This window comes from Haliotis cracherodii, unplaced genomic scaffold, assembly GCF_022045235.1.
Source record: "Haliotis cracherodii isolate W230 unplaced genomic scaffold, xgHalCrac1.p SCAF_9, whole genome shotgun sequence".
Classification (NCBI taxonomy): Eukaryota; Metazoa; Mollusca; class Gastropoda; order Lepetellida; family Haliotidae; genus Haliotis; species Haliotis cracherodii.
Window position 1 is genome coordinate 49,593,429 of NW_027266343.1, and position 16,553 is coordinate 49,609,981.

At 41.7% G+C, this 16,553-nt stretch overlaps 1 protein-coding gene across 1 annotated transcript in view; it reads right to left on the reverse strand.

Moving 5' to 3' along the window:
• LOC139452711 (dynein axonemal assembly factor 9-like) overlaps nt 1-16,553 on the reverse strand; it is a 179,601-nt gene that overhangs the window by 11,687 nt on the left and 151,361 nt on the right. The window contains exons 16-28 of the mRNA XM_071234279.1: nt 13,950-14,034; nt 11,763-11,845; nt 10,951-10,995; nt 9,042-9,196; nt 7,239-7,309; nt 6,752-6,896; nt 5,190-5,293; nt 4,841-4,987; nt 3,466-3,545; nt 2,959-3,063; nt 2,272-2,383; nt 1,687-1,775; nt 1,248-1,397 (exon numbers count right to left, since the gene is read on the reverse strand). Coding sequence (XP_071090380.1) covers nt 1,248-1,397; nt 1,687-1,775; nt 2,272-2,383; nt 2,959-3,063; nt 3,466-3,545; nt 4,841-4,987; nt 5,190-5,293; nt 6,752-6,896; nt 7,239-7,309; nt 9,042-9,196; nt 10,951-10,995; nt 11,763-11,845; nt 13,950-14,034 — 1,371 coding nt within the window. The remainder of the gene's footprint in view (nt 1-1,247; nt 1,398-1,686; nt 1,776-2,271; nt 2,384-2,958; nt 3,064-3,465; nt 3,546-4,840; nt 4,988-5,189; nt 5,294-6,751; nt 6,897-7,238; nt 7,310-9,041; nt 9,197-10,950; nt 10,996-11,762; nt 11,846-13,949; nt 14,035-16,553) is intronic.

A 16,553-nucleotide genomic window follows, 5' to 3' on the forward strand; every position in this document is an offset into this window, starting at 1 on the left:
AATCTATCCACCCTGACTCCTACATACAACCTGTGGAGAATCTACCCACCCTGACTACTACATACAACCTGTGGAGAATCTACCCACCCTGACTCCTACATACAACCTGTGGAGAATCTACCCATCCTGACTACTACATACAACCTGTGGAGAATCTACCCATCCTGACTACTACATACAACCTGTGGAGAATCTACCCATCCTGACTCCTACATACAACCTGTGGAGAATCTACCCATCCTGACATCCTACATATAACCTGTGGAGAATCTACCCATCCTGACTCCTACATACAACCTGTGGAGAATCTACCCACCCTGACATCAATCATACAACCTGTGGAGAATCTACCCACCCTGACTCCTACATACAACCTGTGGAGAATCTACCCACCCTGACATCCTTCATACAACCTGTGGAGAATCTACCCATCCTGACTCCTACATACAACCTGTGGAGAATCTACCCACCCTGACATCAATCATACAACCTGTGGAGAATCTACCCACCCTGACTCCTACATACAACCTGTGGAGAATCTACCCACCCTGACATCCTACATACAACCTGTGGAGAATCTACCCACCCTGACATCCATCATACAACCTGTGGAGAATCTACCCACCCTGACATCAATCATACAACCTGTGGAGAATCTACCCATCCTGACATCATACATATAACCTGTGGAGAATCTACCCACCCTGACATCCTACATACAACCTGTGGAGAATCTACCCACCCTGACATCAATCATACAACCTGTGGAGAATCTACCCACCCTGACTCCTACATACAACCTGTGGAGAATCTACCCATCCTGACATCCATCATACAACCTGTGGAGAATCTACCCACCCTGACTCCTACATACAACCTGTGGAGAATCTACCCATCCTGACATCCTACATACAACCTGTGGAGAATCTACCCACCCTGACATCAATCATACAACCTGTGGAGAATCTACCCATCCTGACATCCATCATACAACCTGTGGAGAATCTACCCACCCTGACATCCATCATACAACCTGTGGAGAATCTACCCATCCTGACATCCTACATACAACCTGTGGAGAATCTACCCACCCTGACATCCTACATACAACCTGTGGAGAATCTACCCACCCTGACATCCTTCATACAACCTGTGGAGAATCTACCCACCCTGACATCCTACATACAACCTGTGGAGAATCTACCCACCCTGACATCTTACATACAGCCTGTGGGGAATATACCCACCCTGGTGTGAGGACGACCACCCTTGTTCTCTTGTAGTTGCCAGACGTATGGCGGCGGCGGTTGGCAGAGTAGGCTGAGGTGAGGGAGTTCTGGAGACTCACAGGGTCGAACACTGAACTGTTGTCATGGGGCTGGCAGATTGTCGTCCATCTGTTCACACATAGAGGATTAAAATCAACATTCAAAGTACCAAGTGATGCATGTTCCTGGTTTAAATTTATGAAGAACATGACCAGAAACAAATCATGAGCATGACTACTGCACTGATTCAAGTCGTAATAAGACATTAATTAGCATCAACAGCAATGAAGTCTTTGATAGGTATTTCGAAGTTGGGAGAACAAGAAAACAAGGCACTTTTTTATGGACAGCAACTTCTTTTATTCTTCACCTGATGAAGGAGAATTAATGACATACATGATTCACTGTGTCATCTCACCGTGTGTTGTCCTTGTCGAAGCTGGTGATGGTTCTAGCTAGGTTCTCCTTGTGACAGCCTGGCACTCCAGTCAGTATAGTAACCGGGATCTGGGGAGAGAAATTACGCACTTTAGAGGACACAGAAGCAGATGATGTAGCAAGCAGGATCTGCTGACACCTTCACTTCACAACCAACTTTCTGTGTGTGTTTGCCGTTTATCGACACACTAAAAAATATTCCATCTACGAGTATGATGGCGGCCTGAACCAGGCAAACAACCAATATTGTGAGCAACAATCCATGCTGTCGGGGTACATTGCCAGTTATTAACCAAGTCACCGAGCCTGACCACCTGATCCATTAAGTCTCCTAGCATTGCTGCTAGAGACCAGTTCTAACCTTGGACTTCCCACATGTTCCAAATTTAGTCATCTCTTGCAACAGGGTGCTTGGGATACAAACTGGTCCCATAGAGTTCGACAACTTTCAGGAGCAATAACTGGATATATGTCATGAAGATTTGGATTTCCCACAACTAACATATTTGGATTAATTTTCTTCCAACTGATAATAAATTTTGAATTGCATTTGAGTACAGCATACCCATTCTGTCTCTGCCGATGGCGGTGGGGTCTCTTGTTTGAGGAGACAGTTGAGATCATGTTGCTGGACAGGATGCCAGCCCACACTGCTTGCCACGAAGTGGGGCAAGAACCTGCACCACAGATCATACAACATATCACAAGGAGGAATTAATTTCACCAGCAACTTTTTGTTTGCTGATGGACCTTTTATGGATTGACATCAAATGCATTGTTCATCAAACTGTTCAGTTCAATTTAAAACATCGCTTGCTTGAAGATTTCTACCAATGAATTTCTGCACATGCAACTTACAAATGACTTTTCATTCAACAATAATTACTTTAGTAACAATTACTTCAACAACCATTATAGTTATCATTACATTGTAAAAAATCACCATGACACAGATTTAAACAAACGCTGACATGCTGACTTCATTATTGACCAGTCTGTTGACTTATTTTTCAAAAAATATATAACAAAATCTCAGTTTTACTGTTAAACAATTGATTTCGCCATATCTGTCAACATACATCTCTTATTACTATTATTATTATTTTTATTACGGATCATAAGGCACAGAAGATACAGATATTGTGACCAGTCATGTCATGTGATACCATGTGTCTGGAAGTGCTAATTTAGCACTTGATGACAACCTCTAAATGCATCTGCTGCATGAGAGTTGAGCTTATGTCTGGTCTACCTGTTGATGTGTGGGAGGACACTGGGAACTCGCTTGAAGGTGATGGTATTGATGGGGGCAATGATGTTCTCAGCTGATGTGTGATGGATCTGCAGCAGGTTGTGGCTGTGACACGACAGAAAACACATGGTCATAATTACCTAAGTCTCAGATAGATAATAATAGGAGTTCATACCATGTCATAATTCCTAAAAGTGATACAGGGTTGAGAAGTGTACTTTATTCAGACAACAAACAGGATCACTGATCTTGGCCTCAAAGAATATTAATTTGTTTAATCAATTGTAAAATATCGGTTTAAACAATTTCACAAAGTTTTTGCATCTTTCTAGCTCAAATAATGTCCTTCCATTTTGTTCAAGGTGAGCAAGCTATGAATACTGCCTCTCCATGTTTAAATGACAACGATGACACACCAAATATTTGAAAGTAGAAGAAAAATATCATTGGTATCCTCGCTATGTGGAGATTACAGAAACTGATTGAACTTGGTTACAAGAGACTCACAGTGCAGAGAGGTCCTCGGGCAGTGTTTCCTGTCTCTTCACCTCCGGCATGTCACTGTCCCCCTTCCACACAGGCAGGACCTGCAACAGTCAGAGTCAGCCAATCATGCTTCATGCTGCAGTCCACAATAATACAGCAATATCATGGTGGCCGGTAAAAAGTGGAGTGTGGTAATAGTGGAGTCTGGAAATAGTGGAGTGGAGTCTGGAGTCTGGAAATAGTGGAGTCTGGAAATAGTGGGGTCTGGAAATAGTGGAGTCTTGAGTCTGGAAATAGTGGAGTCTGGAAATAGTGGAGTCTGGAAATAGTGGAGTGGAATCTGGAGTCCGGGCGGGGCACACCAGTATGAGCAGTGAGTGAGTGAGTATGGTTTTACGCCGCTTTTAGCAATATTCCAGCAATATCATGGCAGGGACACCAGAAATGGGCTTCACATATTGTACCCATGTCGGGAATTGAACCTGGGTCTTCAGCGTGATGAGAGAATACTTTAACCACTGGGCTACCTGACTGCCCCAGTATGAGCAGTGACCTACACCTTCGTATCACACGCAGTTAGTCCGGGCACACACAGTATATAGTAGGACTCTATTATCATGGGCTCTATATTATCATGGGAATGGTAATCTTTTAATCCACAATCCCTGTTGACCGTTTAGTTATGCGAATCTTAGCACGATATATCATTGCTTGATCGATTACAGGATTCTTCATGGTATACATGTTAACTTTTTGATGATAGTTTCTGGAATGTTTTTGATGTGGAATTACCCCTACCTCCATTCGAAATGGATTAGAAAAGAACCCGTTTGTTTAGAAGATCCCCCTTGCCCCAAACTAGGTTGTATGCATACTGATTATACATAATCCAAACCAGGAAGTAATGTAAACATAACCCACACATATCACACCATAAAATAGCCATACTGCAATAATATAGAGTAACTCGCCCTTCAATCACAATGACATGAACTTTGTTTACCGAACTCGGTGAAGAAAATCTGCATCGATCAATCTTTATTGATGTGTCATAAAAGTTTAACAAAGAACAAGAAACACTTTGCATTTGACATATTTAATAGGTTAGTAAGCATGGGGCCATTACGATCCAGTATAAATTAACTACCATGATAATATAGCGTACCATCCTACCACCAATATGAACAGCAGGCATGAGTGAGTGAGTGAGTGAGTGAGTGAGTGAGTGAGTGAGTGAGTGAGTGAGTGAGTGAGTGAGTGAGTGAGTGAGTGAGTGAGTGAGTGAGTGAGTGAGTGAGGTGTAATACCGCTTTGAAAAGTTTAAATGTCACCTTCTTTAAAACAAGTAGAAACAAGACTCAGGACACAATGGCTGGCTACAGGAGGACGGTATTACCTGCTGGAAGAGAGCCTTCCTGGCTTTACTCCGAGGAGGAATTGCAATAACCAGCCTGTTGTTGGAGCTGAGAAGATGAGGAGGCAGTCGAGCCCTGGCGGTCACGTCCAGGTCAGCGATGAGGAACGCAACATTGGATATGGAGTCCTGTCACACAAACATATTGTCTGCCAGACTATTCACTCAAGGTGTCACATTAACATCAAGCATTTCTAGTCACAGAGGAATGAACTGGGATCACTCAGACATGGACTAAACTGAAGTACTTATGATATCAATATCTGCAGAAGATCTGACTATCACATGTTAATTGATTTATTTAGTGTGAAATCAACTCAAGATAACCTACCCCATCATACAAGGAGAATCCTTTTACATGTCTGGCCATGAGAGAGAACGCCCCATACTGCGAGGCCTGGACGATCAAGCCATTCTCATACAAGTACAGACAGTCTGCAAACACACCAAACAAAGAAGCTGAAGAGATTGGAATGACTTGGTCGAAAGCTGAGGAATTATCATTAATGGTAAATGTCAAATGTCCTGCCGAATAATATCATCTTTATGAGGCTTGTCAGACATATATAATGCTTTACAACCAAGGAGAGAGAAATATTTGCCATCAAATAAAAGCGAGAAATGAGTAAATGGGTTTTACACCCTTGACAGCACAATCACGGCTACATGATGGCGACTCCCTGAATCAATTCATGCCGTAGATTGCCTGATCTCACGTCAGATGGTCAAAACACAGTTACACCATGACTGCAGTGTGTGTGTTTGTTGTTTAACCAGCATTAGAAATTGGCACTAATCCTACAGTCCTTGCCAAACTGCCCAATAGGTAAGGACTAGCAGAAATTTGCCACTTTAAAGGGTTTTGCTACATGTTATAATTATAAAGAATAATGGACTAAAACTGTTAGTTTCAACCACTGTTTAACACTACACTCAGCATTATTCCAGCTAATTGACTGTGGCCTGTGAATAATTGAATCTGGACCAGACAATCCAGTGCTTGATATTGTGAGCAACAATCCTTGCCGGTGGGGTACGACGACACACCATCCCAATTCACCAAGCCTGACCCTCCGATCCATTAAGCCACCTCTTGCGACCAGCAGAGGTTGCTGGGGACCAGTTCTAACCTGGAATCCCCATGGTATGAGTGCAGTATTGCTACAGTTTGACTACATTACAGTAACCTGAACCAGGGATGACTGACAACCCTGCTTCAGCGTATTTCAACTGGCAACACACCTTGTTAAGGGGGCAGTGGGGTAACCTAGTTGTTAAAGCATTGGCTTGACATGCTAAAGATTGGGATATATTCCCCATATGGGTTTAAGACCAGGGATCTATTACCCATATGAGCTAAAGACCCTGGATCTATTCCCCATATAGGCTACAGACCGGGGATCTATTCCCCATATGGACTAAAAACGGTGATCTATTTCTCATATGGGCTAAAGACCGGGGATCTATTCTCCATATGGACTAAAAAAAAAGAGCAGGGATCTATTCGCCACATGGGCTAAAGAGCGGGGATCTATTCGTCATATGGGTTAAAGACCAGGGATCTATTACCCATATGAGCTAAAGACCCTGGATATATTTGCCATATGGGCTACAGACCGGGGATCTATTCCCCATATGGACTAAAAACGGTGATCTATTTCTCATATGGGCTAAAGACCGGGGATCTATTCTCCATATGGACTAAAGACCGGGGATCTACTTGCCATATGGACTAAAAAAAAAGAGAGCGGGGATCTATTCGCCATATGAGCTAAAGAGTGGGGATCTTTTCCCCATATGGATACAATGTGTTAAGCCCATCTCGGCTGATCCCCACAGTGATAGGGTTAGAATACTGTTACAAGCTGCCCACAACCCGACTGCCCGACTGACCTTGACATGGGGGTGAGGTGAGCACATCCCCAGTTGTCAGGTGGACTGCTTCCCCATGCATCACCACATCACCGAAGCCAGGCAGGCTCTTACACCTCAGTCTCTCCTGGATATCTTTATTTGCCAACGAGTCTGCCTTGCTGCTCTACATCAACAAAATAACACACAGTGTACACATTTAGAAATTACCTTGGAAATGTTCGGCAAAGGTTTTTAATATAGCTTATTTGATATCCTGTAAAACTTGTAGACATAAATTAATCCATTTCTCTTTCTATGTGAAGGACAGGGACTTAACAATGGTGAAACTAAAGGAAGATAAACAAGATGCAATAATTCAATTTTTAACAAGACATAAGCTGGGATGCAATTTGTCACTAGTGGATTGACAGTTTATCGGGACACAACTTGAGTCCAGGAGGGTGGGTTTCCGATCTGCTGTAGTCCAGGCTGACATGGGGTCACTGCATGGAGATTGGCCACTTACTGCCCACATCTGGAACCTTGGCAGGTGACTGGTGAGAACGAGAACATCACTGCTGATTGTCTCCGGCTGGCCTGCAACACCCACAGGTGAATAATCATCTTTCAGACAGGTCTAGAAAAAATGGCCACGGGCACTGGCCCAAATGAATTCTGTCTGTCAAGTTAATGATGAATAGAAACGTAAATTAAATTCTAATTGAATAATCAAATTAATATTTTGACAATAACATGTTTAAACACTGAACAGCAATGACTTAATTCCATTCAAAATTTGCAGAAATCTGCAAACAATTGTTATTTTGTTAATCTCCAATGAACATGCCGACAATCCACACCTGTATAACTCCGGCTGAAAGGAAGAGGTTCTCACAGTTTCTAAATCAGCTTCTATAGTCACGGTATTCCTGGTTACGTTAATGTCTCCTTCAGTCCATTTACAGTAAACTACGGTTATAATGAACATGCTCATAATCAACTGACGGACATAACAAACTGTTCTTTTGGTCCAGGCCATTTGCCATATGTTTTATCATATAAAGTTGATTGATATAACGAACACACTCATAACGAAACAACGGATATAGCGAACTCACTTTGTGGTCTCGCATGTACTCTGTCAACGCTAATGTTTAAGTGTCTAACAAACTGTTCATCCCTCACGTGTCACCAATCAAAACGCTGCTGTTCAAAGCATCAATAAACAATTGAAGGCAACTGATTTACTCTTAAGTACTGACACCTTGTCCTCAAATTACACCCTCAATTAACAATAGTAACACAGTGATTGAAGTGGATATATTCTGTACATGTACAGTGCACACTTTTGTTATTTATCATATACATGATGTCACATGACTTAGAAATAGATGTCTGACAGTCAAAATGCGTATAAGTAACAATGGATATAACAAACTAAAATTAGTGGTCCCTTTGAGTTTGTTATAACCGTAGTTGACTGTACCTTAACAAAGCAAGTGAAGAAGCTTTGGCACACTAATAGCACACAGCTTACCTGGTGAAACCTTCCACCACCAGGCATCCCCCAGCACCAACTACCATCACTCAAGATTAGCCATTTTGTGCCCACTTATGGTTAAATAACTTACAAATCTGTTAATTTTATCAAGATACAACATGTATAAAGTGAAATTAAATGTTTATTTTTTCTGAATAGTGAAAATAAATAACATCCCCATTAGTGTTCATTAATGTTACAATCCCTGAGGATACACTACATGTAGCCAAAAAGTCCACAAGCCCATGGAATTAGTCTATCAGGCTACTGGGCTATTAGGCTAACAGGCTATCTGGTCTAGTATAGTGGACCATTTGGATATTGGGCTATTTAGCCTAGTATAGTGGACCATTTGGATATTAGGCTATCTGACTAGAGGACCATTTGGATATTGGGCTATCTGGCTAGAGGACCATTTGGATATTGGGCTATCAGGCTAGAGGACCATTTGGATATTGGGCTATCTGGCTAGTGGACCATTTGGATATTGGGCTATCAGGCGAGTGAGCATATTTGGCTATTAAGCTTTCAAGCTATCTGGGCTATCTGGCTAGAGGACAATTTGGATATTGGGCTATCAGGCGAGTGGACATTTTGGATATTGGGCTATCTGGCTAGTGAACCAATTGGATACTGGTCTATCAGGCTAGTGGATTTATTTGGCTATTGCGATACGAGGCTGTGAGGCAAGTGAGCTATGACTATGAGGCTACGACCTAGTGGTCATCAAGCAAGTGGACCATTCAGTTGTCAATTGCTACAGGGTCTAGTTGGATACTACAATCCCACCTGGGTCGGAGACTGGAATGACAGAGTCTAGGAAGGACTCCGCAAACACCAAGGAGCTGAGGTGGCCCTTGCCATGGCAACTGGGGACGTCATACAGGGTCATGGTGGCAACCTTCACCAGAAGACTCTGGCTGCCATCTCGCAGGGAGCTGGGCCTGGAGGAAGAAATTGGCTTTGATATGACAACCAAATTTCATTTCCCACACTTTTATTACTAATATTTGGTTGAGTTATTGAATCATTTCAATAACGATCTGACGTTAATGCATGAGTGTAGACTGAATTGCAGGCATGTGGAGGTAGGTGCACCCACAAGCTGTTTAAATGCCTCGAGACAAGAGTTTAATCAAATATCTATAGAGAAAAATTAGTGGCAGAAATGACAGTATCTGGCACCATATTTCTATATTTCTGCTATTGATTATTGATCTCTGACTTCACTGATTGGTAAGAGTCAAGCTAAATATTTCATTAGATGGAACTAGCTGGGTAATTGTTTGAATCAGAAGCTAATGAGTCATTATATATATCGTAGATATTTGCTAGTTCAACAGACATAAAAACAGAACCAAATGATGGGGCAAGTATTGTAACTTTGGAAAAACAACATCTGTTTCTGCAACTTATTGAGTCTCCATTGTCAACTATCTGGTCAGCTAAACAGTTTCAAAACTGATATTGGGTTATTTACTGAATAGCTAACAAACTTATTACAGTCTCAGGCAAGCCTTTGCAGCATATATTCCTAAGTGAGAGATAATCAGTCTGAATTATGAGCAGTTTATTCTATATGCTACTCAGAGTCAAGAAAATGTAGAAGAATGTGGGTCACACAAAGAGGAGGGATTTTGCTGGCGACAAATGGCATTATCATATCTCCATGTCAGAATGAAGCGATCTGATTGGTCCACATGATCTTGATAAAAGACTATGTATCTCACTTTGGAGGGAAATAAATTTCTCAGGGGGGATTAAATCCCTTAAACCCCACCATGAGCAAGTCAGGCTGCACGTGGATTTCTGAGAGGCAGAATATATCCCACATACCCCGCTTTGAAGTAAAAAGCCACACGCTTTCCTCCCCCCACCTTCGAGTCAATGAAAGTCACGGGACATAGCACAAGTTTACCTCAGTTCAGTTGAACAGCTTTTTTCTATCAATTTTGGATTTTTACATTTTTTTTACAATGACATATTAAAACATGTTAGTAAGATAACTTTGTTGCAAGAGGATTACGAGGGGTACATGCGGTCTTATGCATCCCCTGTTAGGTTATAAAACCTAACACGGGAAGCATAAAACCCCCATGTACCCCTCGTGATCCAGCTGCATCTCATATTAGGCTATTTTTATGTTTTTATCAACTTTTGATAGGACATATCTCTGCCAAATATTAACAATATCTTGATTTCTTTCACATTTTGGAAGATAAGGAGTGAATGTCCTAGAACTTGAACTGATCTGAAACCCTGAAGGAGTCAAAAGAATTGACCAGTTAACTGTTGGATCATCATCATGAACAATGGCATCACACACCATGAATATCAACTCATTAACTCATCAATCAGCATAAAGCAAAAATATACCACTCAGTCTTATTTACAGGAATTAGTTTCCCTAGATCTCATGATATCTTATGACAATGGGCTAATATTTGCCATTGATCTGAGTCCTACGACGTATCCAGCAGGCAGAGTACGTCTCCTTGCCATACTTGGCAGTGTTTGAAACTAAGGCGACCCCTAAACTCTGAACTGTTCACATCTAGGTAATAACAAGGGCCCTTTGACTTTAATAATTAATTTTTAAAACTGTTTGTTAACACAGATTTGTTTTATGCAGATTGAAAGGAATACGTTGTAAAGGAGAAATGACATAAAGTGACCAAGTGACAGAATTCCCCCCCACCTGCCACAGTTGTCAACAGCTTCTATAGTAAACTTGACACTTGATCTGAAACAGGAAGAAAATATAAACAGAACACGTTCAAATTATCAAGTTGAATTGGTTTGAGTGGAATCATTTGACACAATGAAATTCCTACTTTCATATAATTGTTTCCAATTGGATTAAAAACCAATAATGACACTTCCCAACAGGCCAATGACACGTGTGTGCCCACAGTATGTAATCAGTTTTGAATTCCCCAATAGAGGGAAACAACGGCATGTATTTGGTGTAACAGCATTGTGCCAGGGTTCAGAGTGAAAAAAACCTCAACACAAGACTGTATGACAAGGGGATGACGTCAACTTTCCAATAGTCAACTTCTCTTCATGTCGAGCAATATTCCCGCAGCTACAGGCTTTGGTGTCATTTCACAACCTTAAAGTTCAATCAAGCATGTTCTTTCTACGCAGATTTCAAAGAGTGTCATATTACTTTCGCTCAAAAGTTGTTTGATCAGGGTTACAGTGAGTAAACGTGTCAGACACTCCTTGATAACATCGCATCAACATAGTGAGTGAAAGGGCCTGGTTTTAGGCTGCTTTAGGAAATATAAAGTGATATCAGAACAGGGGGCATCAGAGATGGACTTCCAGTATTGTACCATTTCAATCCTGGGTGAACACGCAACATTTTGTTGCAACCATTCATTGCCCCAACATAACAGCATCGTAGAAGAAATGATGTTGTACGACCTCACCTCCAGCATGGCATCTTATGCCAATGGGATTGCTGCATTCTACCCTGCCATTGATCTTTGTCCTACTACATACCGATCAGACAGATAGTTGAGGAGAGAAGAAGTCTTCAGGTCACCACAGTCGTCATGGAGAGTCTGGACAGCCTTCAGCCTCGCCTGCAACAGCATTGCAACATCGCCAACATAAATATCAAGAAACTGACAATTTCACTATGAATAAGATCTCCTCTGCTAAATGAAACTTGTTTTCAAACAGTCATATAATGAGTGAATGGGGTGTGTTGTCAGTAATGTCTCAGGTATTCCACAGCTGCCTAGATAGATGAGGAGGTGAGGTGAAATTGGGTTTAACGTCGCGCCAAGATTATTGCACTTACATAGCGACGTGCATGCACGTGCGAGTGTTTGTGTGTGGCTGCTTGTACTAGTCCGGACTGATGCCGATTTATAGTGCTAGCCCACTGAGATACCATGCCGCAGTTTAACATGAATACCCCACTCAGACGCAGTATACTGACTCCGAGCCAACCAGTCCTTGTTTTAACCCCTTAATGCCGAGCACCAGACAAGGTAACAACAAGTACCATCTTTTAACGTCTTTTGGTCTGACGCGGCCAGGGATCGAACCCCGGACCTTCCGCTCTCCGGGCGGACGCTCTACCACTAGACCACGGAGGCAGTTAGATAGATGAGGAGCGCAGACCAGTCAACAAGTGTAAATAGTTTGAGCAATTATCCAAGCTGTTAGTGTATGACGACACACAACTAGCTGAGTTGCAGACAAGTCACACATGAGAGTTGGTCTTCAGTAAGCAGTAAGCAAACCAACTCATTACATACTACAGTAAACTACGTTTATAATGAACACGCCTATAACGAACTGACCGATATAAAAAACTTATTTTTTAGTCCCGGGCATTTGCTGTACATATGCTGCATATATGCTTATAACAAACTACGGTTATTACAAACTAAAACTAGTGGTCCCTATGAGTTCGTTATAACCGTAGTTTACTGTATGTGGCCATTTCAGTTTCTTTCTTACAATCATTGGAACTAGGGACCTATTTAGCCCTGGAATTCTCCCGGGCGTATCCTGTCATGGAATCCCTTAGAGGAATGGCATGATATGATTTATAAACCTGAGCCATATTCTTGTTGAATACAGGAAACATAATGGGTATAACAATACTTTTGTTTATATTGTGAGATGACAATGTGTTTGACACTAGTGAAACCACAAAGTCTGACTTGTCCAAATTGCTTAAGCTCTGTCTCAGAACCCACTGCACCTTGACACAGGCTACAAACCATGCTAAGAATCAGGGTCACATCTTTGCATAGGTCATACTTACAAACCCAAAGTCAGCACTAAATTCTAAAATTTAGACTGAAAGCAGAAAAAGTAGGTCCAACCAGATGTTAGGATGAGGACAGATAGAGTGAGTAAATGAGTGAGTAAGTCAGTATGGTTTTTATGCCGCTTATAGCAATTTTCCAGCAATATCACGGTGGGGGACACCAGTAATGGGCTTCACACATTGTACCCATGTCAGGAAACGAACCCGGGTCTTCGGCATGACAAGCGAACTCTTTAACCACTAGGCTACCCGACTCCCCCTGACAGTTGGAGAAGGAAGTACTTTAGGAGAACAGCTTAACTGGCAGAAATTCAGTTTGCACTGGGCACATGGACAAGTAATACAGTTCCTACCTGTAACTGAAGGATTGACCTTTGAATTTCAACTTCTTTTATTTTTTCGATGTGATGTTTTGGTGCAGGTACCAGTATATTAATCAACCAAGTGAGCAACATCTTGGTAGGCTTCCCTAGGCTTCATCCATTTTCACCATTTGCAATCCTGTTTTTATTAATCTCTGTCTTCTTATTACCTTGTCTATGAATCTTGGGTAAAGGTACCCACACTAAACACTGCATTGAGAGAACCACAGAAGCTGAAATTCAGTGGATCCTGCCTCCAGTGATACTCCAGTTTGTAAATGCCACGGTAATTTACACTTGTCAGAGGGGTTCACAAAGTCTGTGATCTTGACTACTAGTTGATGGACTTTCACTTTTGTGGAAGCCTTGGTGGCTGAGTGGGTTAGATTACTGACTTTGTGTGCTGACGATTAAGTGCCTCACTCTGGCAGTATGGGTTCAAATCCTGGATGGGACTAAACCCCAAAAAGTATGAGAATCTGTACTTTACAAAGAAAGTGTTATCCCAAATATAACACTGAAAGATGATGTTCCTACCTGAGTGACACTGAGAGTGTGGGCGTACGTCTTGATTCCCTTCATGACTGCCTCAGCCATAGCCTTGTACACCAGCATCAGGTACCTGCAAACACATTACACTAGACGTTATGTTTACTGTATATCATCGTCTATAAAGTGACCCCGGCTATAAGGCGACCCCCTTGTAAAGCCCTCAAAATTCATATACCTGGTACCCATCTATAAAGCGATCTGGAATGAAGCACATCACCATACACATACACATCCTTCTATTTGCCATAAAAATGTGTGTGTCTTCCGCAGAGAAAAATTACATCGTATCCCTTCAGTGAATTCAAGTAAACAAACAGGTGATAACAATGAAACTTCGTCAATACAGATTTGAAATTTGAAATAAAACATCACTAGACATGTTGATTTACTGTTTTGATAGTATTTCCTGTTCTGTTAGACATTCTTTAATATGCAGAGTTTTGTCTGTTTGTCAATTAACGCAGCAATCAGCGATATTGATGGAGGCCTGTAAAAAATTGAGTCTGGATCAGATAATCCAGTGACTGACATCGTGAGCATTGATCCATGAAATTTGGATACGATGACATTCATAAACCAAATCAGCTAACCTGACCACCCAATCCTGTTAGATGCCTCTTACAACACGCATAGTTGCCTTTTATGGCAAGCATGGGTTGCTGAAGACCTGTTCTAATCCAGATCTTCACGGATATCTTATTTATATGCAGAGAGTAAGATTACTGTAACTTTAAAGAATATTTTGATACAATGATTGGAAGAATATATTTCAATATAGTGTTATTTTAGTTGCAACTTTACTATATATAATTGAAATAAATCAATAACCATAAACCATGCACTTTTGTACAGCTGATCGCTATTGCAGCATAGTGGTTACACATGGAACAAAATGACCAATCACTGTCGATGCTTCACAGTTCCACACCAATACTTGTCATGGCTTATCAACACCAAGGTTTAGCTTCATGCTTCCACACCAATACTTGTCATGGCTTATCAACACCAAGGTTTAGCTTCACAATTCCACACCAATACTTGTCATGGCTTATCAACACCAAGGTTTAGCTTCACGCTTCCACAACAATACTTGTCATGGCTTATCAACACCAAGGTTTAGCTTCACGCTTCCACAACAATACTTGTCATGGCTTATCAACACCAAGGTTTAGCTTCACAGTTCCACACCAATACTTGTCATGGCTTATCAACACCAAGGTTTAGCTTCACAATTCCACACCAATACTTGTCATGGCTTATCAACACCAAGGTTTAGCTTCACAATTCCACACCAATACTTGTCATGGCTTATCAACACCAAGGTTTAGCTTCATGCTTCCACACCAATACTTGTCATGGCTTATCAACACCAAGGTTTAGCTTCACAGTTCCACACCAATACTTGTCATGGCTTATCAACACCAAGGTTTAGCTTCACAATTCCACACCAATACTTGTCATGGCTTATCAACACCAAGGTTTAGCTTCACAATTCCACACCAATACTTGTCATGGCTTATCAACACCAAGGTTTAGCTTCACGCTTCCACACCAATACTTGTCATGGCTTATCAACACCAAGGTTTAGCTTCACGCTTCCACACCAATACTTGTCATGGCTTATCAACACCAAGGTTTAGCTTCACGCTTCCACACCAATACTTGTCATGGCTTATCAACACCAAGGTTTAGCTTCAGGCTTCCACACCAAAACTTGTCATGGCTTATCAACACCAAGGTTTAGCTTCACAATTCCACACCAATACTTTTCATGGCTTATCAACACCAAGGTTTAGCTTCACAATTCCACACCAATACTTGTCATGGCTTATCAACACCAAGGTTTAGCTTCAGGCTTCCACACCAATACTTGTCATGGCTTATCAACACCAAGGTTTAGCTTCACGCTTCCACACCAATACTTGTCATGGCTTATCATCACCAAGGTTTAGCTTCACGCTTCCACACCAATACTTGTCATGGCTTATCAACACCAAGGTTTAGCTTCACGCTTCCACACCAATACTTGTCATGGCTTATCAACACCAAGGTTTAGCTTCAGGCTTCCACACCAATACTTGTCAGGGCTTATCAACACCAAGGTTTAGCTTCATGCTTCCACACCAATACTTTTCATGGCTTATCAACACCAAGGTTTAGCTTCACAATTCCACACCAATACTTGTCATGGCTTATCAACACCAAGGTTTAGCTTCACAATTCCACACCAATACTTGTCATGGCTTATCAACACCAAGGTTTAGCTTCACGCTTCCACACCAATACTTGTCATGGCTTATCAACACCAAGGTTTAGCTTCACGCTTCCACACCAATACTTGTCATGGCTTATCAACACCAGGGTTTAGCTTCACGCTTCCACACCAATACTTGTCATTGCTTACCAACACCAAGGTTTAGCTTCATGCTTCCACACCAATACTTGTCATGGCTTATCAACACCAAGGTTTAGCTTCATGCTTCCACACCAATACTTGTCTTTGCTTATCAACACCAGGGTTTAGCTTCAAGCTTCCACACCAATACATGTCATGGCTTATCAACACCAGGGTTTAGCTTCACGCTTCCA